The sequence below is a fragment of the Engystomops pustulosus genome, chromosome 9 (genome assembly GCF_040894005.1).
Source record: "Engystomops pustulosus chromosome 9, aEngPut4.maternal, whole genome shotgun sequence".
Lineage (NCBI taxonomy): Eukaryota > Metazoa > Chordata > Amphibia > Anura > Leptodactylidae > Engystomops > Engystomops pustulosus.
Window position 1 is genome coordinate 5,429,954 of NC_092419.1, and position 26,847 is coordinate 5,456,800.

The window sequence follows — 26,847 nt, forward strand, 5'->3', positions numbered from 1 at the left end:
ATGAGGATGAGGGGGGACACAAGAGCTTACAGTCTATGAGGATGAGAGGAGACACAAGAGCTTACAGTCTATGAGGATGAGGGGGTGACACAAGAGCTTACAGTCTATGAGGATGAGGAGGTGACACAAGAGCTTACAGTCTATGAGGATGAGGGGGTGACACAAGAGCTTACAGTCTATGAGGATGAGGGGGTGACACAAGAGCTTACAGTCTATGAGGAACACTTGTATTATAAAGTAAAATTCATTCATAAGAAATAAGATGATGACACACGGAAGTCATACACCAGAGCAGATCATCTTCCAGACACCATTAGGCTCCCTATTACAGCATCTATATCATCTCTAAATTTTTAAAGAATGTGACAAAGGTTTTGTATGCTTGAATGGTTTGACCTCCATCGTGTGCAGCACTTTGTTGCTGATACAATTCCCACCTCCAGAGAGACTTGAGCAGAGAACACACATGTATCCTATACAGGTAGTGCCCACAGTAATAGTCCTATACAGATAGTGCCCACAGCAATAGTCCTATACAGGTAGTGCCCACAGTAATAGTCCTATACAGGTAGTGCCCACAGTAATAGTCCTATACAGGTAGTGCCCACAGTAATAGTCCTATACAGGTAGTGCCCACAGTAATAGTCCTATACAGGTAGTGCCCACAGTAATAGTCCTATACAGGTAGTGCCCACAGTAATAGTCCTATACAGATAGTGCCCACAGTAATAGTCCTATACAGATAGTGCCCACAGTAATAGTCCTATACAGATAGTGCCCACAGTAATAGTCCTATACAGGTAGTGCCCACAGTAATAGTCCTATACAGATAGTGCCCACAGTAATAGTCCTATACAGGTAGTGCCCACAGTAATAGTCCTATACATGTAGTGCCCACAGTAATAGTCCTATACAGACAGTGCCCACAGTAATAGTCCTATACAGACAGTGCCCACAGTAATAGTCCTATACAGATAGTGCCCACAGTAATAGTCCTATACAGGTAGTGCCCACAGTAATAGTCCTATACATGTAGTGCCCACAGTAATAGTCCTATACAGATAGTGCCCACAGTAATAGTCCTATACAGACAGTGCCCACAGTAATAGTCCTATACAGGTAGTGCCCACAGTAATAGTCCTATACAGATAGTGCCCACAGTAATAGTCCTATACAGGTAGTGCCCACAGTAATAGTCCTATACAGGTAGTGCCCACAGTAATAGTCCTATACAGATAGTGCCCACAGTAATAGTCCTATACAGGCAGTGCCCACAGTAATAGTCCTATACAGGTAGTGCCCACAGTAATAGTCCTATACAGGTAGTGCCCACAGTAATAGTCCTATACAGGTAGTGCCCACAGTAATAGTCCTATACAGGTAGTGCCCACAGTAATAGTCCTATACAGGTAGTGCCCACAGTAATAGTCCTATACAGACAGCACCCACAGTAATAGTCCTATACAGACAGCACCCACAGTAATAGTCCTATACAGGTAGTGCCCACAGTAATAGTCCTATACAGGTAGTGCCCACAGTAATAGTCCTATACAGGTAGTGCCCACAGTAATAGTCCTATACAGGTAGTGCCCACAGTAATAGTCCTATACAGGTAGTGCCCACAGTAATGGTCCTATACAGGTAGTGCCCACAGTAATAGTCCTATACAGGTAGTGCCCACAGTAATGGTCCTATACAGGTAGTGCCCACAGTAATAGTCCTATACAGGTAGTGCCCACAGTAATGGTCCTATACAGACAGTGCCCACAGTAATAGTCCTATACAGATAGTGCCCACAGTAATAGTCCTATACAGATAGTGCCCACAGTAATAGTCCTATACAGGTAGTGCCCACAGTAATGGTCCTATACAGGTAGTGCCCACAGTAATAGTCCTATACAGGTAGTGCCCACAGTAATAGTCCTATACAGACAGTGCCCACAGTAATAGTCCTATACAGATAGTGCCCACAGTAATAGTCCTATACAGGTAGTGCCCACAGTAATAGTCCTATACAGGTAGTGCCCACAGTAATAGTCCTATACAGACAGCACCCACAGTAATAGTCCTATACAGACAGCACCCACAGTAATAGTCCTATACAGGTTGTGCCCACAGTAATAGTCCGATACAGACAGTGCCCACAGTAATAGTCCTATACAGATAGTGCCCACAGTAATAGTCCTATACAGGTAGTGCCCACAGTAATAGTCCTATACAGGTAGTGCCCACAGTAATGGTCCTATACAGGTAGTGCCCACAGTAATAGTCCTATACAGGTAGTGCCCACAGTAATGGTCCTATACAGGTAGTGCCCACAGTAATAGTCCTATACAGGTAGTGCCCACAGTAATGGTCCTATACAGACAGTGCCCACAGTAATAGTCCTATACAGATAGTGCCCACAGTAATAGTCCTATACAGGTAGTGCCCACAGTAATGGTCCTATACAGGTAGTGCCCACAGTAATAGTCCTATACAGGTAGTGCCCACAGTAATAGTCCTATACAGATAGTGCCCACAGTAATAGTCCTATACAGATAGTGCCCACAGTAATGGTCCTATACAGGTAGTGCCCACAGTAATGGTCCTATACAGGTAGTGCCCACAGTAATAGTCCTATACAGGTAGTGCCCACAGTAATGGTCCTATACAGGTAGTGCCCACAGTAATAGTCCTATACAGATAGTGCCCACAGTAATAGTCCTATACAGATAGTGCCCACAGTAATAGTCCTATACAGGTAGTGCCCACAGTAATGGTCCTATACAGGTAGTGCCCACAGTAATAGTCCTATACAGGTAGTGCCCACAGTAATGGTCCTATACAGGTAGTGCCCACAGTAATAGTCCTATACAGGTAGTGCCCACAGTAATGGTCCTATACAGGTAGTGCCCACAGTAATAGTCCTATACAGACAGTGCCCACAGTAATAGTCCTATACAGACAGTGCCCACAGTAATAGTCCTATACAGGCAGTGCCCACAGTAATAGTCCTATACAGACAGTGCCCACAGTAATAGTCCTATACAGACAGTGCCCACAGTAATAGTCCTATACAGGTAGTGCCCACAGTAATAGTCCTATACAGGTAGTACCCACAGTAATAGTCCTATACAGGTAGTGCCCACAGTAATGGTCCTATACAGGTAGTGCCCACAGTAATAGTCCTATACAGGTAGTGCCCACAGTAATGGTCCTATACAGATAGTGCCCACAGTAATAGTCCTATACAGATAGTGCCCACAGTAATAGTCCTATACAGGTAGTGCCCACAGTAATAGTCCTATACAGATAGTGCCCACCGTAATAGTCCTATACAGGTAGTGCCCACAGTAATAGTCCTATACAGGTAGTGCCCACAGTAATAGTCCTATACAGACAGTGCCCACAGTAATAGTCCTATACAGACAGTGCCCACAGTAATAGTCCTATACAGGTAGTGCCCACAGTAATAGTCCTATACAGGTAGTGCCCACAGTAATAGTCCTATACAGGTAGTGCCCACAGTAATAGTCCTATACAGACAGTGCCCACAGTAATAGTCCTATACAGACAGTGCCCACAGTAATAGTCCTATACAGGTAGTGCCCACAGTAATAGTCCTATACAGGTAGTGCCCACAGTAATAGTCCTATACAGACAGTGCCCACAGTAATAGTCCTATACAGACAGTGCCCACAGTAATAGTCCTATACAGACAGTGCCCACAGTAATAGTCCTATACAGGTAGTGCCCTCAGTAATAGTCCTATACAGATAGTGCCCACAGTAATAGTCCTATACAGATAGTGCCCACAGTAATAGTCCTATACAGGTAGTGCCCACAGTAATAGTCCTATACAGACAGTGCCCACAGTAATAGTCCTATACAGGTAGTGCCCACAGTAATAGTCCTATACAGACAGTGCCCACAGTAATAGTCCTATACAGGTAGTGCCCACAGTAATAGTCCTATACAGATAGTGCCCACTGTAATAGTCCTATACAGGTAGTGCCCACAGTAATAGTCCTATACAGACAGCGCCCACAGTAATAGTCCTATACAGGTAGTGCCCACAGTAATAGTCCTATACAGATAGTGCCCACAGTAATAGTCCTATACAGACAGTGCCCACAGTAATAGTCCTATACAGGTAGTGCCCACAGTAATAGTCCTATACAGACAGTGCCCACAGTAATAGTCCTATACATGCAGTGCCCACAGTAATAGTCCTATACAGGTAGTGCCCACAGTAATAGTCTTATACAGGTAGTGCCCACAGTAATAGTCCTATACAGGTAGTACCCACAGTAATAGTCCTATACAGGGAGTGCCCACAGTAATAGTCTTATACAGGTATTGCCCACAGTAATAGTCCTATACAGACAGTGCCCACAGTAATAGTCCTATACAGACAGTGCCCACAGTAATAGTCCTATACAGACAGTGCCCACAGTAATAGTCCTATACAGGGAGTGCCCACAGTAATAGTCCTATACAGACAGTGCCCACAGTAATAGTCCTATACAGGGAGTGCCCACAGTAATAGTCCTATACAGGGAGTGCCCACAGTAATAGTCCTATACAGACAGTGCCCACAGTAATAGTCCTATACAGACAGTGCCCACAGTAATAGTCCTATACAGGTAGTGCCCACAGTAATAGTCCTATACAGGTAGTGCCCACAGTAATAGTCCTATACAGACAGTGCCCACAGTAATAGTCCTATACATGCAGTGCCCACAGTAATAGTCCTATACATGCAGTGCCCACAGTAATAGTCCTATACAGGTAGTGCCCACAGTAATAGTCCTATACAGGGAGTGCCCACAGTAATAGTCCTATACAGACAGTGCCCACAGTAATAGTCCTATACAGACAGTGCCCACAGTAATGGTCCTATACAGATAGTGCCCACAGTAATAGTCCTATACAGATAGTGCCCACAGTAATAGTCCTATACAGGTAGTGCCCACAGTAATAGTCCTATACAGGTAGTGCCCACAGTAATAGTCCTATACAGATAGTGCCCACAGTAATAGTCCTATACAGGTAGTGCCCACAGTAATAGTCCTATACAGGTAGTGCCCACAGTAATAGTCCTATACAGGTAGTGCCCACAGTAATAGTCCTATACAGACAGTGCCCACAGTAATAGTCCTATACAGACAGTGCCCACAGTAATAGTCCTATACAGGTAGTGCCCACAGTAATAGTCCTATACAGGTAGTGCCCACAGTAATAGTCCTATACAGGTAGTGCCCACAGTAATAGTCCTATACAGACAGTGCCCACAGTAATAGTCCTATACAGACAGTGCCCACAGTAATAGTCCTATACAGGTAGTGCCCACAGTAATAGTCCTATACAGGTAGTGCCCACAGTAATAGTCCTATACAGACAGTGCCCACAGTAATAGTCCTATACAGACAGTGCCCACAGTAATAGTCCTATACAGGTAGTGCCCTCAGTAATAGTCCTATACAGATAGTGCCCACAGTAATAGTCCTATACAGATAGTGCCCACAGTAATAGTCCTATACAGGTAGTGCCCACAGTAATAGTCCTATACAGACAGTGCCCACAGTAATAGTCCTATACAGGTAGTGCCCACAGTAATAGTCCTATACAGACAGTGCCCACAGTAATAGTCCTATACAGGTAGTGCCCACAGTAATAGTCCTATACAGATAGTGCCCACAGTAATAGTCCTATACAGGTAGTGCCCACAGTAATAGTCCTATACAGACAGCGCCCACAGTAATAATCCTATACAGGCAGTGCCCACAGTAATAGTCCTATACAGATAGTGCCCACAGTAATAGTCCTATACAGATAGTGCCCACAGTAATAGTCCTATACAGGTAGTGCCCACAGTAATAGTCCTATACAGACAGTCCCCACAGTAATAGTCCTATACAGGTAGTGCCCACAGTAATAATCCTATACATGCAGTGCCCACAGTAATAGTCCTATACAGGTAGTGCCCACAGTAATAGTCCTATACAGGGAGTGCCCACAGTAATAGTCTTATACAGGTAGTGCCCACAGTAATAGTCCTATACAGGTAGTACCCACAGTAATAGTCCTATACAGGTAGTGCCCACAGTAATAGTCCTATACAGATAGTGCCCACAGTAATAGTCCTATACAGGGAGTGCCCACAGTAATAGTCCTATACAGGTAGTGCCCACAGTAATAGTCCTATACAGGTAGTGCCCACAGTAATAGTCCTATACAGACAGTGCCCACAGTAATAGTCCTATACAGGTATTGCCCACAGTAATAGTCCTATACAGGTAGTGCCCACAGTAATAGTCCTATACAGGTATTGCCCACAGTAATAGTCCTATACAGGGAGTGCCCACAGTAATAGTCCTATACAGGTAGTGCCCACAGTAATAGTCCTATACAGACAGTGCCCACAGTAATAGTCCTATACAGACAGTGCCCACAGTAATAGTCCTATACAGACAGTGCCCACAGTAATAGTCCTATACAGGTAGTGCCCACAGTAATAGTCCTATACAGGTAGTGCCCTCAGTAATAGTCCTATACAGACAGTGCCCACAGTAATAGTCCTATACAGACAGTGCCCACAGTAATAGTCCTATACAGGTAGTGCCCACAGTAATAGTCCTATACAGATAGTGCCCACAGTAATAGTCCTATACAGACAGCGCCCACAGTAATAGTCCTATACAGACAGTGCCCACAGTAATAGTCCTATACAGGTAGTGCCCACAGTAATAGTCCTATACAGGTAGTGCCCACAGTAATAGTCCTATACAGACAGTGCCCACAGTAATAGTCCTATACAGACAGCGCCCACAGTAATAGTCCTATACAGGTAGTGCCCACAGTAATAGTCCTATACAGGTAGTGCCCACAGTAATAGTCCTATACAGATAGCACCCACAGTAATAGTCCTATACAGACAGTGCCCACAGTAATAGTCCTATACAGGTAGTGCCCACAGTAATAGTCCTATACAGACAGTGCCCACAGTAATAGTCCTATACAGATAGCACCCACAGTAATAGTCCTATTGGCGTCCAATAGGGACTGTAAGAGCCTGGAGGTCCCAACATTTATCTCAATAGATAAAATAAGGGGTAAGTGTAAATGAAATGTAAATGGATTGGCCAGTCCATGCGGCCAGATGGGGCACATCCACACTACATTAGTCAGGGGGGGGGGGTGGCCCCTCTTCTAGTGATCACCGGCGGTCCCAGTGTTCAGACACTTATCCACTATCCGATGACTTTAAGTCAATAGGATAAAATAATAACCAGGAGACTAATAATAAGATTATTTTTTGTCCTTTGTGTTCTTTTAATGTAGACAAAATAGCAACATTATTGCCCTCATAACATAAATCCAGCAAATCCTGAAGTCCAGCAGATTCAGGGCGCCGCCTCTATGAGGTCATGTGGTTGACTTGGCGATACGGTCTGTAAGGCGGCGCGTTGTGTGATACGCAGAACCACAGACGCTCCGGACAGTTTTCAGTGCCAGTCTTCTCCCCCTCCATGCTGTGGCAGACTCTGTCCATCGGTGGCGCTGTCCTCTGTTGTTGGGTTTCTGCCTGTAGGTAACATATTGATTGTTAATCAAATTCCTCTATAGAACGTTTCCCTTCTATCCGCAGCTTTGACTATCATAAAAATTTTAGGGCACGTTCCTTAAGGGGGAAAATCTTAAAATGCTTGTGTGAAGGAAACCGTGACCGCTGAAGGGTGCGCAAGGTCACTCAGTTATCCTCCCAGAACGCACGGGTTCTGAGAGGCGCAGGAAGGGATTTAAAGACGTCCACACAATTTCCGGAATAGGCACAACAATAAATCCCAACCCTGAATGGCTATAAGATTCCTCTCACCAGCCTCAGTGAAACAGAATCTTATCAACCCAATTAAGCTGCCACCAGTTCTGTCCGGTCTGTAACGGGATTATAATGGGTGAGGAACCAACCCGGTAGCATGTATATGAGCGAGACACGGACGTTTGGGTTCGTGGATCAAGATAAAAGAGGTTAAATTTTATATGTAATTGCTTTGAAGGAGGCAGAGATTTTAACATTGAAGTCAAGCTCTCTCTTCCTCAGAAAGCCCCCATTACTGTAATTGGTGGTCCTGCATCCAGAAACATCACTAATCACAGAGGCATTTAGAGCTTCCCGCCTTGACTTCAGTTTTAACTCTAGAAGTTGTTTGACAATATACTGGTAGTGGTTTATTTGGCTAATTACTAACAGGTCCCTTTAAAGTGAATGTGGGATGAATTGCAATACCAAGCACAACCACTGCACTATGTGAGGCGCTGTGCAGACTGTAAAGAGGCCGCAGCACTCCAGTCGCTCTGGTACATTCACCGATCCCCAATCCTAAGGGAAGATGACAATAACTCCCTGGATACACATGTAACACATCACTCAGCAGGTCACACGCACCTCTGGTTTCCTATTGGTTGTCTCCTCTGCGTTGGATTTGCTTGGAGATAGACGTGAGAACCTGGAGGACTGGGGCGGCCGATCAGCTTTCAGGTCATGATGATTATCCAGCAGGGCGGCTCCAATCTCATCCCCCGACTCTGGAAGAAGAGGATTGATGTGACCTGATGCATCATGTGGAGCGTCCCTTGTCTTCTGGTGGTAAGAAGCTTGGCCGGTCATATTGTAGAGACCTCCTTCAGCATAGTCTTCAACAAGGAGACCAGTCATCTCCTCAATCCATCTTTCTACCTCCTCTCCATCAGTAATGTCATTCATTATCTGGTCTTGGTAATAACTGGGGGAGCATAAACCACGGCAGCACCCTGGTGGTTCTGGTTGGGTGGTACCATAGCGGTTCTGCTGTGACAGCAAATAGTATCTTGTGCTCCTATAATGAGTCTTCATATGCTGGAGAGAAATGAATGGATGCTTCAGCGCTGTATCAGGACTTATCCTCTTGTTGGAGTCCCAGGTCAGCATCATCTTCATGAGCTCCACCATGTTCTTCAGGTCCGAGTGTTCAGCCAGGACTTCCGACTGTGGGTAACAGGTTCTGGTTCTGTACATTAGTTCTATCTGCTCGAGGGATCTCAACACATATTTCCGTCTTTCAATAGTTTTCACATTCTGATGTTCTCCTTCGGCTTTCATGCTCCATTGGATTTGTCTTTGGGCGTCTACCTTGTACTTGAAGAACCAGAGGGCTTTCCTTGCCGCATTCAGGAGATAGCTGTCCGGCATCCCGAGGGTATCACATATGTATCTAATCTGGTCGTATTCATTATTTCCAGGGTAAAGGGGAGAACCAAAGTGGAGCTCAGCAATAATACAACCGAGAGACCACATATCCAACTTCTCCGAGAAAGGCAAACCAAGAAGGATTTCCGGAGCTCTGTAGAAGCGCGATTGTATGTAGGGTTCCCTCACGTGTTTCACCTCAGATAAAATGCTGGCCGACCCAAAATCAATGACTTTCACTCTAAATGGATATTGTAGGTGATCTACTAGTACTATATTCTCCGGCTTCAGGTCTGAGTGGATAATGGAGAGCTCTTTTAACTTGGACAGGGCCTCTAGTACCTGAGCGGTGATGGTTCTGATGTGTCGTAAGGGAATCGGATCGAATCCAATCTCCCTCTGGTATTCGTACAAGTTCTGCTGCAGAAGCTCAAAGACCAAACAAAAATGATCCAGGACTTGGAAATGTTCATAGAAACGTACGAGATGAGAGGCGTCTGGGTCGACCTGCCGGATCACATGAAGTATCTTGAGCTCGTTGGTGATCACGCGGCTCCTCGTGACGTTATTCTTCATGATCTTGATGGCCACCAGTTCTCCTGTTTCTATTCTCTGGGCTTTTAGTACTTTTCCAAACGTCCCTTTCCCCAGTTCCTCGATGACATGGTAGCAGTCATTTCTGGAGGGGGGGGAAGCCATGCCGGATCACAACATAACAGCCCCGATCCAGGAGAAGTGGCCGACCATGATGGAGAACCTGCAAAGAGTCCTTAGAACTCGGCCGCATCATAATCAGGGGAGTTCCGGGGTTACCATAGGTGACAGGAGGGAACCCACATTTCAATCAGTCATGTGACCTCAAAATGGCAACAAAAATAATTGTACAACCTTCCTGCAACTCGCATAGAGCCACAGCAACTAATATACAGCCCCCCAGTAACTCATATATAGCCCCCCTGTAATTCATATACAGCCTCTTCTTCAACTTGTATACAGCCCCCCAGTAACTACTACATAGCTCCTAAGTAACTTATACACAGCCCCCCAGTAACTAATATATATGGTTCTGGTACCGTATAAAAACAGGAAAAGTCAATCCATTACAAAAAAATTTGTCATTTTTTTTTGGGGGGGGGACATTTCTATGTAGCCCAGGGCCCATGGGAGTCTTATTCCCCCCTGGCTATGAGGGTCTCACTGCTTGTACTGCTAGAAATCTTAGATTATTTCCCTTTCCCTCAGTTTTGGGATTTACAATATTCACGCTTATATATGGATCCGACAAAGAAAAAATTGCATTGTGCGCATTGCAGCAGCCGCACGATTGTTCCTGCAGATTTATGAAACAGACAGGTTTCCATTTCCCAGGGAGAAGGCGGCGGGAAGAGGAGGGGGATTTATTAAAACTTGTCCACAATATAAAGGTCGTTCCCGTCCACCAATCAGATTCCTGAATACAAGAAATATGACAGGTTTCTGATTGGTCGGTTCCGCACTTATCTCCGGATCCCTGGATGTATCTTGGATCATGCTGAAAGGTGTAAGACGAGCAGATGATTTACTAAACTCTGTACATTGTGCCTGCTCAGCAGATATGAGCTCCACTCACTTGTAGCAATGGTGGCAGGACTGGGTTGCGTCTGAATTTTAACTATTTTGGCGACTCGGATTATAAATGATGCATTAGATTTGGGGTCCAGATTTTACAATAGAAGCTACAAAAGACGTCTCTGATATCAGGCCCCACTTGCAAGGACGAGATTCATTACAAGACTTGTCCGACATGGGTTTATTTTTGTATAAATCTTTTTTCATTGTATTCCAGGAATGCAGACGGCTACAAAGTGTCACATTTCCAAAAACAGAGCGGATAATAAATTGTAACATTACAGCAAAGTACAGTCAGAGCTCCAGATCCGTCCTCGGCTGCCTGCATCGGGACAATGGGTAATGGGGAAGGTAATAGGGTAAGGGGGGGACAGAAGGGGTTAAGGGGGGAGGTAATAGGTTAAGAGGGGACAGAAGGGGTTAAGGGGGGAATCGCCTTCTTATATCACCTTTTTCTGAAAAATTTAAGTTTTAGGTTATTAAGTATGAAGGGTCTGGATGGGATAAGGGTGTAAAGAAGGGAGGTAGAGGAGAGGGTGGAGGGGTAGGGGGCAGGAATTTGACAGGCCTTGGTATGAGCAATAATTTGTAAAAACAGTCCATTAATATATCATTTAGGAGAGACAATTATTAGAAAGCACTAGAGCTGCTGCATATGACAATGCTACATGGTTATCATTTAGTAACACTGAATTTCTATTACAATGGGCGCTTAAAGGGAACCTGTCACCAGGGACCTCATTTTCACTAAAGACAGATTGTAAAAGGCCATGATACCTGCAGTGCACATCGGCCTCTCTGCCTTTTCTAAGCATTTGCATTACAATATAATTGTTTGTTATAACTTTTTGCAGGACAGACAGGAGCACAAAGGTGGGGGCCAAGCTCTGAGGAGTGAGTAACACAGACAAGTCACAAGTTTTTTGAAATGCATCCAAACCAAAGCCCAACCCCTGTGACATATTTGCACTGTAGGTGTGATGGGCTTCTGCAAATAAGGGGACTACAGGGGGGGGAGAGGGGGGGCCTGAGGTTACGTACAAGATAGGTTCCTTAGGTTTGTTCTTAAGTTGAATTTGTATGTAGGTCCGAACTGTATATTTTATAATTGTAGATCCAGACAAACTTTTTTTTGCCCCAGTGACAATTGTAGTTTCAAAATTTTTTATCAATTATCAATAAAACCTCATTACAGACGCCTTACAGCTGATCATTGCAGCCTGGGACTATAGTAACACCCAGAGAGGTCACCAGAGGTCACAGGGGGCAGAGGTCTGTCTGTAACTAGGGGTTGTCTGTAACTAGGTTGTCCTTAAGTAGGGGACCGCCTTTAGTAGTTTAATGGGGTAAAATCTGGTGACAGGGTCCCTTTAAAGGGGTATTTCCATCTCTGTTCTATGATTCCCATAGAGGTGAAAGGTCTCTAAAGATGCCCTGTATCATTTGACATTCCGAAATTAGCAGTAAATGGTTAAATTGGTTTATGCTTATTTTCACTCTTTGTTTTATTGCAGCCAATTGGTAAGATCAGAAAAGTTTTTTTGCTCATTAAAGGGGTATTCTCATCTGGGCACTCACATTCAGTTTCATTAATCTGCCATATGTAAACATTTCTTCAATTAGATGTTATTAAAATAAATGTTCCTGTGTGAAGATAATTTCCCATAAATGTAGTCATACTGTCCCTTAGAAACGAGATAGCTTCCTCGGATACGGCCACCTCTGATGGATTGATTGCACAAAGAAACAAAAGGTTATTGTATATAAAATGTCCGAGAGTTACTACATGTCCTACAGCTGCCCTGTGGTAATGGTTGCTGGATCCTGGTGGTCAGGCAGGACTCTATAGTGCAAGTCTGGCCACCTCTGCAAGAGTGTGACGTGGTCGTATCCGGGGAAGCTATCTATTTTCTAAGGGACGACATTACTACATTTATGAGAAATTATCTTCACACAGGAACATTTTTTTTAATAACATCTAATTGAAGAAATGTTTACATATGGCAGATTAATGAAACTGAATGTGAATGCCCAGACGAGAATACCCCTTTAATGTGCGCTCCTCATCTTGACTGAAAAAAAGTGAAATGTAAATATTTTTGCTAATTTATTAAACAAGAAAAACTGTAACATCACATAAGTATCCAGACCCTTTGTTGCGAGTCACATGCTCTCCATGTCCTTCTTCTCCTCCTTGAGATGGTTCTACACCTTCATTGGAGTCCAGCTGTGTTTAATTAAACTGGTTGGACTTGATTAGGTAAGTCTGAGGGTGCTGTCACACGTCGCGTTTACCGCATGCGTTTAAAAACGCATTGCAATAGCTGGAGAGTGATTTGCCTAATTAAACAGCTGCTAACACCTGTGTTTACAAAACGCAACCGTTAACGCATTGTTAACGCATGCGTTAACATCGCGGTTAACGCATGCGGTTGTTAACGCATGCGTTAACATCGCGGTTAACGCATGCGTTTTGTAAACACAAGTGTTAAGAGGTGTTTAATTAGGCAAATCACTCTCCAGCTATTCCAATGCGTTTTTTAACGCATGCGGTAAACGCGACGTGTGACCGCACCCTCAGGGTGCGGTCACACGTCGCGTTTACTGCATGCGTTTAAAAACGCATTGCAATAGCTGGAGAGTGATTTGCCAAATTAAACAGCTGCTAACACCTGTGTTTACAAACGCAACCGTTAACGCATTGTTAACGCATGCGTTCACAGGTTGCAGTTAAAACTGCATCGCAATCAGTTTTGAGGCGGTTTTAGGTGCAGTTTTGTCAATTGAACAGGTGAAAGACATGAACTGAACGAGTGAATTTGATTTTGAAGGGAAACCTGCTCCACAAATGTCATTCACTTGTTCAGTTCATGTCTTTCACCTGTTAAATTGACAAAACTGCACCTAAACCAATATCAAAGCTGATTGCGATGCGGTTTTAACTGCAACGTGTGAACGCACCCTCAAACCTGTCTATATAAGGCCCCTTCCACACTAGCGAGTGTGATGCGATGAACTCGCATCACACTCGCAACGCAAGCTGCCGGGAACGCACGGCCCGAACGCTGCACCGCGGGAGTGAACTCAGCATGTCAGTTCACTCCCGCGGTGCAGCGTTCGGGCCGTGCGTTCCCGGCAGCTTGCGTTGCGAGTGTGATGCGAGTTCATCGCATCACACTCGCTAGTGTGGAAGGGGCCTAAGACCTCACAGCTCCCAGTGCATGTGAGAGCACATGAGAATCATGAGGCGTAAGGAACTGCCCAAGAAGCTCAGAGACAGAATTGTGGCAAAGCACAGATCTAGTAAAGGTTATAAAAGAATTTTTGCAGCCCTCAAGGTTCCTAAGAGCACAGTTGCCTCAATAATCCTTGAAGGGGTTTGCTCATGAAAGAAAATTCTCAAATTTCAATCCCCTAGTGATGTTAACACAATAAAGTTAATTTTTAACCTTTTACTTTACAATTTTAGTTAGTGTTATTGCTGTTTTAGCTCCTTTTACTTCCTAGGCTGCTCAGTGCAAAATTCCATGGAGTGGGCAGGGACTCTCGAAGCAGACACTTCATGATGCATCTAGTTCGGTGAGCTAAAAATGTGGTTAGATATTCAGTGTACAAGGTTTATATACAGTTTCATTTACCTTCTGAACATTCACTAGTATCTGACACATAGAAAGAGAGATGAGACAGATCAGAGATGATGAGATCCATGAGATGCATATTACATACAATGACACTCTCCAGCTCTTGCTACATGTCAGCAACACACACACTATCAGAGAGGATGTTCCTGCCTCCCCCTCCCTGCATAAAGAACTTATCTGCCTGTAGCTTGTAGTTCTCCTCACACTGTGCACATGCTGGCAGGAAGTCAGTGTCTGTGTATCAGTGTGAGCTTCATCCTGGAACGCAGGGGGAGGGGCTTCAGAAATCTCAGCTCCACAGCGTCAGACAGAAAACCAAGATGGCTGCCGACCCTAAAGTCAGAAGATCCAGGGTCAGAAACCAGGGGCAAATGATATTGTGGAATTATATCTGTGAAATGCTGCATTTTTGATAATTTTTGATAATTTGATAATTTTTGTGAATTAGAGAATGTGATATTATGTTATACTGAATATATTTAAGAAACTTGTTTTCGCGGGAGGAATTCCCCTTTATATGGAAGAAGTTTTGGATGACCACAAGTCCAGCAGAATGTGCCGACAGAAGCTTCTCCTCAGTGCAGCAGTGACACATGGGGGGCAGCATCAGGCTATGGGGGGGTAATGGAAGGAAAGATGAATGCCTCCAAGTACAGAGATATCCTGGATCAGAACCCGCTTCAGATGTTCTGGACCTCAGACTGGGCCGAAGCTTCCAACAAGACAAGAGCAGATTCTACATAATGCATTGTATGTGCAACATCCCCTACCGGGGCCTTTTCTTGGGGCCCCGAATACCGGAGTGGCTGGCGGTTGCGGCCTAGGCACGCTGATGTCGCGGTGCTTGGTATGGGGAGCGGAGGGCTGTCCTACAGCCTGGCAGCTCTCCAGCAGGTGTTGTGTGCAAGAAATATGGAGGGAGAGGCTGAGGTACTGGTTCTTCCTGGGGCAACCCCTGAGTGTCTGTAGTGTGTGTCCCTGGGTGATGGATGGGGAGCCCGTGGTGGTGACAGCCATATCCAGGGATCAGATGGAGGCAACTTTGTGCAAATCAACTCAGGGTTCTTTATTGAACAACAGGCGACGGCCAAACACGATGACGCAGCAGATTCTTTATGCTGGGATGATCATGGAGAGTCGGGCCGCAGGAAAGGTGCACACAGCCTGATAGTAGGTTCAGGCTGGGCTGGTTCAGGTGGAGCTGTGTCCAAGTGGTGGAAGCTGCAGCTCTGGGCTTAAGTCTCCAGACTTGTCCTGTGTGCCAGGCAGTAGGCCTGAGGCACTAGTAGTTCCTGGGATTGATGGCTGTGGCAGTACTGAAGGTATGCTGCACACTCTCCTTAGGATAAGACCTAGACCATGTGCTCTCACCCAACAGGGGGTTTTATACTCCCCCTGGTCAGGTGGTAGCAGATCTCCAATCACATTCCAGCTGACGTAACAGCCACATCATTGGATAATTACATGCACCAGTTAACTGTTGCCTTTCCAGGCAGTATCTACCGCTGCAACTACACAATGGGGCTCATTTACTTACTCGGTCCTGTTGCGATCCAGCGGCGCGTTCTCAGACGAGGATTCGGGTCTGCCGGCGATTCGGGTCGTGCGCCCGATGTCCACCAGGTGTCGCTGCTGCGCGGAGGTCCACCACAGTTCACCAACCTATTCCTGGTGCATGTGAGTGATTGATTTTGCGACATAATTCGTTTTTTAAATTCTGCGGTTTTTTTTTAATCCGTCGGGTTTTCCGACAGCCCCAATATCTCAGTTCTAGAAACTTCCTAGAAGGTTCATGACTCCCCGTAACAGCTCCTGACCTGGAGAGGGCGCTATTCAAAACTACCAGCTTGCCTATGCATTGGCAGGGGTGTTGCAATGCAGGAATTATGTTATAAAGCAGGAAAAGCTGAGCAGGTTGTACATAGTGTCCTATCTGCAGGCAGCATGTTATAGAGCAGGAGGAGCTGAGCAGATTGTACATAGTGTCCTATCTGCAGGCAGCATGTTATAGAGCAATTGGAGCTGAGCAGATTGTAAATAGTGTCCTATCTGCAGGCAGCATGTTATAGAGCCGAAGCAGCTGAGCTGATTGTACATAGTGTCCTATCTGCAGGCAGCATGTTATAGAGCAGGAGGAGCTGAGCAGATTGTAAATAGTGTCCTATCTGCAGGCAGCATGTTATAGAGCAGGAGGAGCTGAACAGATTGTACATAGTGTCCTATCTGCAGGCAGCATGTTATAGAGCAGGAGGAGCTGAACAGATTGTACATAGTGTCCTATCTGCAGGCAGCATGTTATAGAGCAGGAGGAGCTGAGCAGATTGTACATAGTGTCCTATCTGCAGGCAGCATGTTATAGAGCAGGAGGAGCTGAGCGGGTTGTACATAGTGTCCTATCTGCAGGCAGCATGTTATAGATCATATATATACACTTTTTGTTCATGACCAGTGTTGTCAGGCAGCTATACCCTGATAGTTCCAGGTCCTTCCCCCTCGCAGCCACTAGATGTCGCTGTGGCCCCAGTGTTCGGCTCCTCCATGTGGGTCACTTTATCCTGTAAGAGGATCAGATCACATTAACCCCTAAGTTCCTGAGACATATTTGGAAATCTTATCCCCAGACATGTCCGGACAGATCTACCTGCATTTTTATGTACTTTGAATAATATTTCCTGATTCAATGCGAACGTAAAATAACATTGGAAAAACTTTGAATAAATAACCTATAGGCACTGGATGGGAACCCCGGCAACATTAGGGCCCCAGGGGGCTCCTCAGTGACTAATCTATAGGCCCCCATGTGATCAGTGACATCCATAAGGTGGTATAAGATGCTGTATATATATATATACCGTCACTGTTATATACAAGTATTGTAATGCAGAGCTGCTTCGGATCCGGGTTCACCCGTTATTCTCCCCTGACACGCGGACACCTGGATAACAAACTCCAAGACTAAAGTATTTCCAGGTGCCTCCAGCCCAGCAGGGACTAGGACTCCTGGCTGAGGGCCAAAACCATCCCCGACCCAATCACAGATGGAACCGCAATGTTTCCTTATGCTGCGAGATCCCAGAGTCAGGATCTGATCGGCAGCCGGGAATAAGAAAATCCAGGGATAGCGAATTCCATAAAATGTGTTTACAAGCAGAGCGCTCCTATATGGAAACCTATAGGTTATATGTGTATACAAGCAGAGCGCTCCTATATGGAAACCTATAGGTTATATGTGTATACAAGCAGAGCGCTCCTATATGGAAACCTATAGGTTATATGTGTATAAAGGTAGAGCACTCCTATATGGAAACCTATAGGTTATATGTGTATAAAGGTAGAGCGCTCCTATATGGAAACCTATAGGTTATATGTGTATAAAGGTAGAGCGCTCCTATATGGAAACCTATAGGTTATATGTGTATAAAGGTAGAGCGCTCCTATATGGAAACCTATAGGTTATATGTGTATAAAGGTAGAGCGCTCCTATATGGAAACCTATAGGTTATATGTGTATAAAGGTAGAGCGCTCCTATATGGAAACCTATAGGTTATATGTGTATAAAGGTAGAGCACTCCTATATGGAAACCTATAGGTTATATGTGTATAAAGGTAGAGCGCTCCTATATGGAAACCTATAGGTTATATGTGTATAAAGGTAGAGCGCTCCTATATGGAAACCTATAGGTTATATGTGTATAAAGGTAGAGCGCTCCTATATGGAAACCTATAGGTTATATGTGTATAAAGGTAGAGCGCTCCTATATGGAAACCTATAGGTTATATGTGTATAAAGGTAGAGCGCTCCTATATGGAAACCTATAGGTTATATGTGTATACAAGCAGAGCGCTCCTTTATGGAAACCTATAGGTTATATGTGTATAAAGGTAGAGCACTCCTATATGGAAACCTATAGGTTATATGTGTATAAAGGTAGAGCGCTCCTATATGGAAACCTATAGGTTATATGTGTATAAAGGTAGAGCGCTCCTATATGGAAACCTATAGGTTATATGTGTATAAAGGTAGAGCGCTACTATATGGAAACCTATAGGTTATATGTGTATAAAGGTAGAGCGCTCCTATATGGAAACCTATAGGTTATATGTGTATAAAGGTAGAGCGCTCCTATATGGAAACCTATAGGTTATATGTGTATAAAGGTAGAGCGCTCCTATATGGAAACCTATAGGTTATATGTGTATAAAGGTAGAGCGCTCCTATATGGAAACCTATAGGTTATATGTGTATAAAGGTAGAGCGCTCCTATATGGAAACCTATAGGTTATATGTGTATAAAGGTAGAGCGCTCCTATATGGAAACCTATAGGTTATATGTGTATAAAGGTAGAGCGCTCCTATATGGAAACCTATAGGTTATATGTGTATACAAGTAGAGCACTCCTATATGGAAACCTATAGGTTATATGTGTATAAAGGTAGAGCGCTCCTATATGGAAACCTATAGGTTATATGTGTATAAAGGTAGAGCGCTCCTATATGGAAACCTATAGGTTATATGTGTATAAAGGTAGAGCGCTCCTATATGGAAACCTATAGGTTATATGTGTATAAAGGTAGAGTGCTCCTATATGGAAACCTATAGGTTATATGTGTATAAAGGTAGAGCGCTCCTATATGGAAACCTATAGGTTATATGTGTATACAAGCAGAGCGCTCCTATATGGAAACCTATAGGTTATATGTGTATAAAGGTAGAGCACTCCTATATGGAAACCTATAGGTTATATGTGTATAAAGGTAGAGCGCTCCTATATGGAAACCTATAGGTTATATGTGTATAAAGGTAGAGCGCTCCTATATGGAAACCTATAGGTTATATGTGTATAAAGGTAGAGCGCTCCTATATGGAAACCTATAGGTTATATGTGTATAAAGGTAGAGCGCTCCTATATGGAAACCTATAGGTTATATGTGTATAAAGGTAGAGCACTCCTATATGGAAACCTATAGGTTATATGTGTATAAAGGTAGAGCGCTCCTATATGGAAACCTATAGGTTATATGTGTATAAAGGTAGAGCGCTCCTATATGGAAACCTATAGGTTATATGTGTATAAAGGTAGAGCGCTCCTATATGGAAACCTATAGGTTATATGTGTATAAAGGTAGAGCGCTCCTATATGGAAACCTATAGGTTATATGTGTATAAAGGTAGAGCGCTCCTATATGGAAACCTATAGGTTATATGTGTATAAAGGTAGAGCACTCCTATATGGAAACCTATAGGTTATATGTGTATAAAGGTAGAGCGCTCCTATATGGAAACCTATAGGTTATATGTGTATAAAGGTAGAGCGCTCCTATATGGAAGCCTATAGGTTATATGTGTATACAAGCAGAGCGCTCCTATATGGAAACCTATAGGTTATATGTGTATAAAGGTAGAGCACTCCTATATGGAAGCCTATAGGTTATATGTGTATACAAGCAGAGCGCTCCTATATGGAAACCTATAGGTTATATGTGTATAAAGGTAGAGCGCTCCTATATGGAAACCTATAGGTTATATGTGTATAAAGGTAGAGCGCTCCTATATGGAAACCTATAGGTTATATGTGTATAAAGGTAGAGCGCTCCTATATGGAAACCTATAGGTTATATGTGTATAAAGGTAGAGCGCTCCTATATGGAAACCTATAGGTTATATGTGTATAAAGGTAGAGCGCTCCTATGTGGAAACCTATAGGTTATATGTGTATAAAGGTAGAGCGCTCCTATATGGAAACCTATAGGTTATATGTGTATAAAGGTAGAGCGCTCCTATATGGAAACCTATAGGTTATATGTGTATACAAGTAGAGCACTCCTATATGGAAACCTATAGGTTATATGTGTATAAAGGTAGAGCGCTCCTATATGGAAACCTATAGGTTATATGTGTATAAAGGTAGAGCGCTCCTATATGGAAACCTATAGGTTATATGTGTATACAAGCAGAGCGCTCCTATATGGAAACCTATAGGTTATATGTGTATAAAGGTTGAGCGCTCCTATATGGAAACCTATAGGTTATATGTGTATAAAGGTAGAGCGCTCCTATATGGAAACCTATAGGTTATATGTGTATAAAGGTAGAGCGCTCCTATATGGAAACCTATAGGTTATATGTGTATACAAGTAGAGCGCTCCAATATGGAAACCTATAGGTTATATTTACTTATAAGCAGAGCGCTCCTATATGGAAACCTATAGGTTATATTTACTTATAAGCAGAGCGCTCCTATATAGAAACCTATAGGTTATATGTGTATACAAGTAGAGCTGTCCTATATGGAAACCTATAGATTATATTTACTTATAAGCAGAGCATTCCTATATAGAAACCTATAGGTTATATGTGTTTAAAGCTGGAGCGCTCCTACATGGAAACCTATAGGTTATATTTACTAATAAGCAGAGCACTCCTATATAGAAACCTATTGGTTATATGTGTTTAAAGCTGGAGCGCTCCTATATGGAAACCTATAGGTTATATTTACTTATAAGCAGAGCGCTCCTATATGGAAACCTATAGGTTATATGTTTTTAAAGCTGGAGAGCTCCTATATGGAAACCTATAGGTTATATGTGTTTAAAGTTGGAGCGCTCCTATATGGAACCCTATAGGTTACATTTAATTATAAGCAGAGCGCTCCTATATAAAAACCTATAGGTTGTATGTGTATACAAGTAGAGCCGTCCTATATGGAAACCTATAGGTTATATGTGTATACAAGTAGAGCCGTCCTATATGGAAACCTATAGATTATATTTACTTATAAGCAGAGCGCTCCTATATGGAAACCTATAGGTTATATGTGTATACAAGTAGAGCCGTCCTATATGGAAACATATAGGTTATATTTACTTATAAGCAGAGCACTCCTATATGGAAACCTATAGGTTATATGTGTATACAAGTAGAGCGCTCCTATATGGAAACCTATAGGTTATATTTACTTATAAGCAGAGCCGTCCTATATGGAAACCTATAGGTTATATGTGTATACAAGTAGAGCGCTCCTATATGGAAACCTATAGGTTATATGTACTTATAAGCAGAGCGCTCCTATATGGAAACCTATAGGTTATATTTACTTATAAGCAGAGCGCTCCTATATGGAAACCTATAGGTTATATGTGTATACAAGTAGAGCGCTCCTATATGGAAACCTATAGGTTATATGTACTTATAAGCAGAGCACTCCTATATGGAAACCTATAGGTTATATGTACTTATAAGCAGAGGGCTCCTATATGGAAACCTATAGGTTATATGTGTAAACAAGTAGAGCGCTCCTATATGGAAACCTATAGGGTATATTTACTTATAATCAGAGCACTCCTATATGGAAACCTATAGGTTATATTTACTTATAATCAGAGCACTCCTATATGGAAACCTATAGGTTATATTTACTTATAAGTAGAGCGCTCCTATATGGAAACCTATAGGTTATATGTGTATACAAGTAGAGCGCTCCTATATGGAAACCTATAGGTTATATTTACTTATAAGCAGAGCACTCCTATATGGAAACCTATAGGTTATATTTACTTATAATCAGAGCACTCCTATATGGAAACCTATAGGTTATATTTACTTATAAGCAGAGCGCTCCTATATGGAAACCTATAGGTTATATGTGTATACAAGTAGAGCGCTCCTATATGGAAACCTATAGGTTATATTTACTTAAAAGCAGAGCACTCCTATATGGAAACCTATAGGTTATATTTACTTATAAGCAGAGCGCTACTTTATGAAAACCTATAGGTTATATGTGTATACAAGTAGAGCGCTCCTATATGGAAACCTATAGGTTATATTTATTTACAAGCAGAGCACTTCTATAAGGAATCCTATAAGTTATATGGGCTTTCAAGTAGAGCGCTCCTACAGTATATGGAAACCTATACGCTATATTTATTTATAAGCAGAGCGCTTCTATCACAAATCCTCTAAGATTTTATGTGCATACAAGTAGAGCGCTCCTATAAGGATTCCTATAGGTTATATATGCATTCAAGTAGAGCGTGCCTATATGTAATCCTATAAGTTATATGTGCATAAAAGCAGAGCGCGCCTATATGTAATCCTATACATTCCAGCTGTTAATTGGGCTTTTTACACTATGGCCGGAGAAGGGGGCGCAGCTTCTACCTCCTACCAAGTATAACACAACAAATTATGGGGTTCCCTATGACACCCCCCCAGTTATCATCTATTAAAGTCCAATCCTATAGATCAGTCAACAATAGTCTAGTTTCAGAAACCCAAGACTTGGTCCAAACTATTCACCTTGGTACCAGCAAACCAAACAAAGTCAGACAATGGGGGTCATTTACTAAGGGCCCGATTCGCGTTTTTGCGATGGGTTAACCGAATTTTTCCGTTTTGCGACGATTTTCCCTGTATTGCCCCGGGAAATCGGGGGCGTGGCCGTAAAAAAACCCCGCCGGATTCGGATTAACCGCTGCATTAAAAAAAAAAAAAGTGTCGCTCGACACGCGCTTACCTTCACCCACGATGGCTCGGTGAACTTCAGTGCGTTCCGATGGTCTTCAGCGCAGCAGCGACACCTGGTGGACGTCGGATGAACTGCCTTAATGAATCGCCGAAAGACACGAATCCACAGCAGAGAACGCGCCGCTGGATCGTGAATGGACCAGCTAAGTAAATCTGCCCCAATGTATGTGTATGAGAGGTCAGGGGGAGCCCCCTGCTGTTACAGCGATATAGCCAAGGGAAAGCAGATGAACTGTAATACCAAACACCACCATGGGACAAAGGTGGCGCTGTTATTGTAAAAAAAAAAAAAAGTTTAGAGCTTTTGATCCCACAGCGAAAGAGAGAACTGGACCAGGAATCCCTCCATACAGGGAGATTCTCCAACCATTTATAGGGATTTGTAGGGATCTTGGGCTGATTTCACGAATGATGTGCTACCAGAGAGTCCCGATTGGGATTTACCGGGGGTCACATTTTTGCATTGTTTTACTGTCAATTTTCTGGGTTACATTTTATGTATCATTGTACAAGTTACTGCTGCAGTCACCGATATACACACATTTTTACTTTATAAGGCCACTTTATTAGGTCCACCATGCTAGTAACGGGTTGGACCCCCTTTTGCCTTCAGAACTGCCTCAATTCTTTGTGGCATAGATACAACAAGGTGCTGGAAGCTCCTCAGAGATTTTGCTCCATATTGACATGATGGCATCACACAGTTGCCGCAGATTTGTCGGCTGCACATCCATGATGCGAATCTCCCGTTCCACCACGTTTTTCCAATCTTCTACTGTCCAATTTCGATGAGCTTGTGCAAATTGTAGCCTCAGTTTCCTGTTCTTAGCTGAAAGGAGTGGCACCCGGTGTGGTCTTCTGCTGCTGTAGCCCATCTGCCTCAGAGTTGGATGTACTGTGCGTTCAGAGATGCTCTTCTGCCTAGCTTGGTTGTAACGGGAGGAGATTTGAGTCACTGTTGCCTTTCTATCAGCTCGAACCAGTCTGCCCATTCTCCTCTGACCTCTGGCATCAACAAGGCATTTCCGCCCACAGAACTGCCGCTCACTGGATGTTTTTTCTTTTTCGGACCATTATCTGTAAACCCTAGAGATGGTTGTGCGTGTTAACGAGCAGTTGGACAGGTGTACCTAATAAAGTGGCCAGTGAGTGTATATATTATATAGGATATGGATGTACATGTGTAGCTGGTGTCTTGTCTCCATTTAATCAGCATAAATGTATATATAAATATATCAATGTATGTATATTGTAATGCAAAATTTAAATGCATATGAAAATGTATATATATATATATATATATATATTTAGCAGGTGTCTTGTTCTAGTAATTAGTATGCAAAACTTTATGTATATAGGCAGTGTCATCTATTTTCTGGAAATCAGGATGTATATATGTATGGAAATCTACACTCACCGGCCACTTTATTAGGTACACCTGTCCAACTGCTCATTAACACTTAATTTCTAATCAGCCAATCACATGGCGGCAACTCAGTGCATTTAGGCATGTAGACATGGTCCAGACAATCTCCTGCAGGTCTCCCGAGCATCAGTATGGGGAAGAAAGGTGATTTGTGGCCTTTGAACGTGGCATGGTTGTTGGTGCCAGAAGGGCTGGTCTGAGTATTTCAGAAACTGCTGATCTACTGGGATTTTCACGCACAACCATCTCTAGGGTTTACTGAGAATGGTCCGAAAAAGAAAAAACATCCAGTGAGCGGCAGTTCTGTGGGCGGAAATGCCTTGTTGATGCCAGAGGTCAGAGGAGAATGGGCAGACTGGTTCGACCTGATAGAAAGGCAACAGTGACTCAAATCTCCTCCCGTTACAACCAAGGCAGGCAGAAGAGCATCTCTGAACGCACAGTACGGCGAACTTTGAGGCAGATGGGCTACAGCAGCAGAAGACCACACCGGGTGCCACTTATTTCAGCTAAGAACAGGAAACTGAGGCTACAATTTGCACAAGCTCATCGAAATTGGACAGTAGAAGATTGGAAAAACGTTGCCTGGTCTGCTGCGACATTCGGATGGTAGGGTCAGAATTTGGCGTCAACAACATGAAAGCATGGATCCATCCTGCCTTGTATCAGCGGCTCAGGCTGGTGGTGCTGGTGTCATGGATCCATCCTGCCTTGTATCAGCGGGTCAGGCTGGTGGTGCTGGTGCCATGGATCCATCCTGCCTTGTATCAGCGGCTCAGGCTGGTGGTGCTGGTGTCATGGATCCATCCTGCCTTGTATCAGCGGCTCAGGCTGGTGGTGGTGGTGTCATGGATCCATCCTGCCTTGTATCAGCGGGTCAGGCTGGTGGTGGTGGTGTCATGGTGTTGTTGCTGCCCATGTCCATCCCTTTATGAGCACAATGTACCCTGTAACATCTGATGGCTACTTTCAGCAGGATAATGCGCCATGTCATAAAGCTGGAATCATCTCAGACTGGTTTCTTGAACATGACAATGAGGTCACTGGACACAAATGGCTCCACAGTCACCAGATCTCAATCCAATAGAGCATCTTTGGGATGTGGTGGAACGGGAGATTCGCATCATGGATGTGCAGCCGACAAATCTGCGGCAACTGTGTGATGCCATCATGTCACTATGGAGCAAAATCTCTGAGGACCTTGTTGTATCTATGCCACGAAGAATTGAGGCAGTTCTGAAGGCAAAGGGGGGTCCAACCCGTTACTAGCATGGTGTACCTAATAAAGTGGCCGGTGAGTGTATATATCTCCTGGTGATCAGTGTGTGTATATGTCTCCTGGTAATGTATATGTGTGTATATGTCTCCCGGTAATGTATATGCCTCCTGGTGATCAGTGTGTGTGTATATATCTCCTGGTAATGTATATGTGTGTATATGTCTCCTGGTGATGTATATGCCTCCTGGTGATCAGTGTGTATGTATATATCTCCTGGTAATGTATATGTGTGTATATGCCTCCTGGTGATCAGTGTGTATGTATATATCTCCTGGTAATGTATATGTGTGTATATGTCTCCTGGTAATGTATATGTGTGTATATGTCTCCTGGTGATCAGTATGTATATGTCTCCTGGTGATCAGTGTGTATGTATATGTCTCCTGGTAATGTATATGTGTGTATATATCTCCAGGTAATGTATATGTGTGTATATGTCTCCTGGTAATGTATATGTGTGTATATGCCTCCTGGTGATCAGTGTGTATGTATATATCTCCTGGTAATGTATATGTGTGTATATGCCTCCTGGTGATCAGTGTGTGTGTATATATCTCCTGGTAATGTATATGTGTGTATATGTCTCCTGGTAATCAGTATGTATATGTCTCCTGGTGATCAGTGTGTATGTATATATCTCCTGGTGATGTATATGGGTGTATATGTCTCCTGGTGATCAGTGTGTGTGTATATGTCTCCTGGTAATCAGTGTGTATGTATATATCTCCTGGTAATGTATATGTATGTATCTCCTGGTGATCAGTGTGTATGTCTCCTGGTAATGTATATGTGTGTATATGCCTCCTGGTAATGTATATGTGTGTATATGTCTCCTGGTAATCAGTATGTATATGTCTCCTGGTGATCAGTGTGTATGTATATATCTCCTGGTAATGTATATGTATGTATCTCCTGGTGATCAGTGTGTATGTATATGTCTCCTGGTAATGTATATGTGTGTATATGTCTCCTGGTAATGTATATGTGTGTATATGTCTCCTGGTAATCAGTATGTATATGTCTCCTGGTGATCAGTGTGTATGTATATATCTCCTGGTAATGTATATGTATGTATCTCCTGGTGATCAGTGTGTATGTATATGTCTCCTGGTAATGTATATGTGTGTATATGCCTCCTGGTAATGTATATGTG

At 43.4% G+C, this 26,847-nt stretch overlaps 1 protein-coding gene across 1 annotated transcript; it reads right to left on the reverse strand.

The window, feature by feature from the left end:
- Positions 1-7,293: 7,293 nt before the first annotated feature.
- Positions 7,294-9,988, reverse strand: LOC140076750 (homeodomain-interacting protein kinase 4-like). Its single transcript, XM_072123429.1, has 2 exons — positions 8,432-9,988; positions 7,294-7,570 (listed from the first exon to the last, which is right to left on the reverse strand). The coding sequence occupies exons 1-2, from the start codon at positions 9,908-9,910 to the stop codon at positions 7,403-7,405; spliced, it is 1,647 nt and encodes a 548-aa protein (XP_071979530.1). The 5' UTR covers positions 9,911-9,988; the 3' UTR covers positions 7,294-7,402.
- Between the last annotated feature and the right edge of the window lie 16,859 nt (positions 9,989-26,847).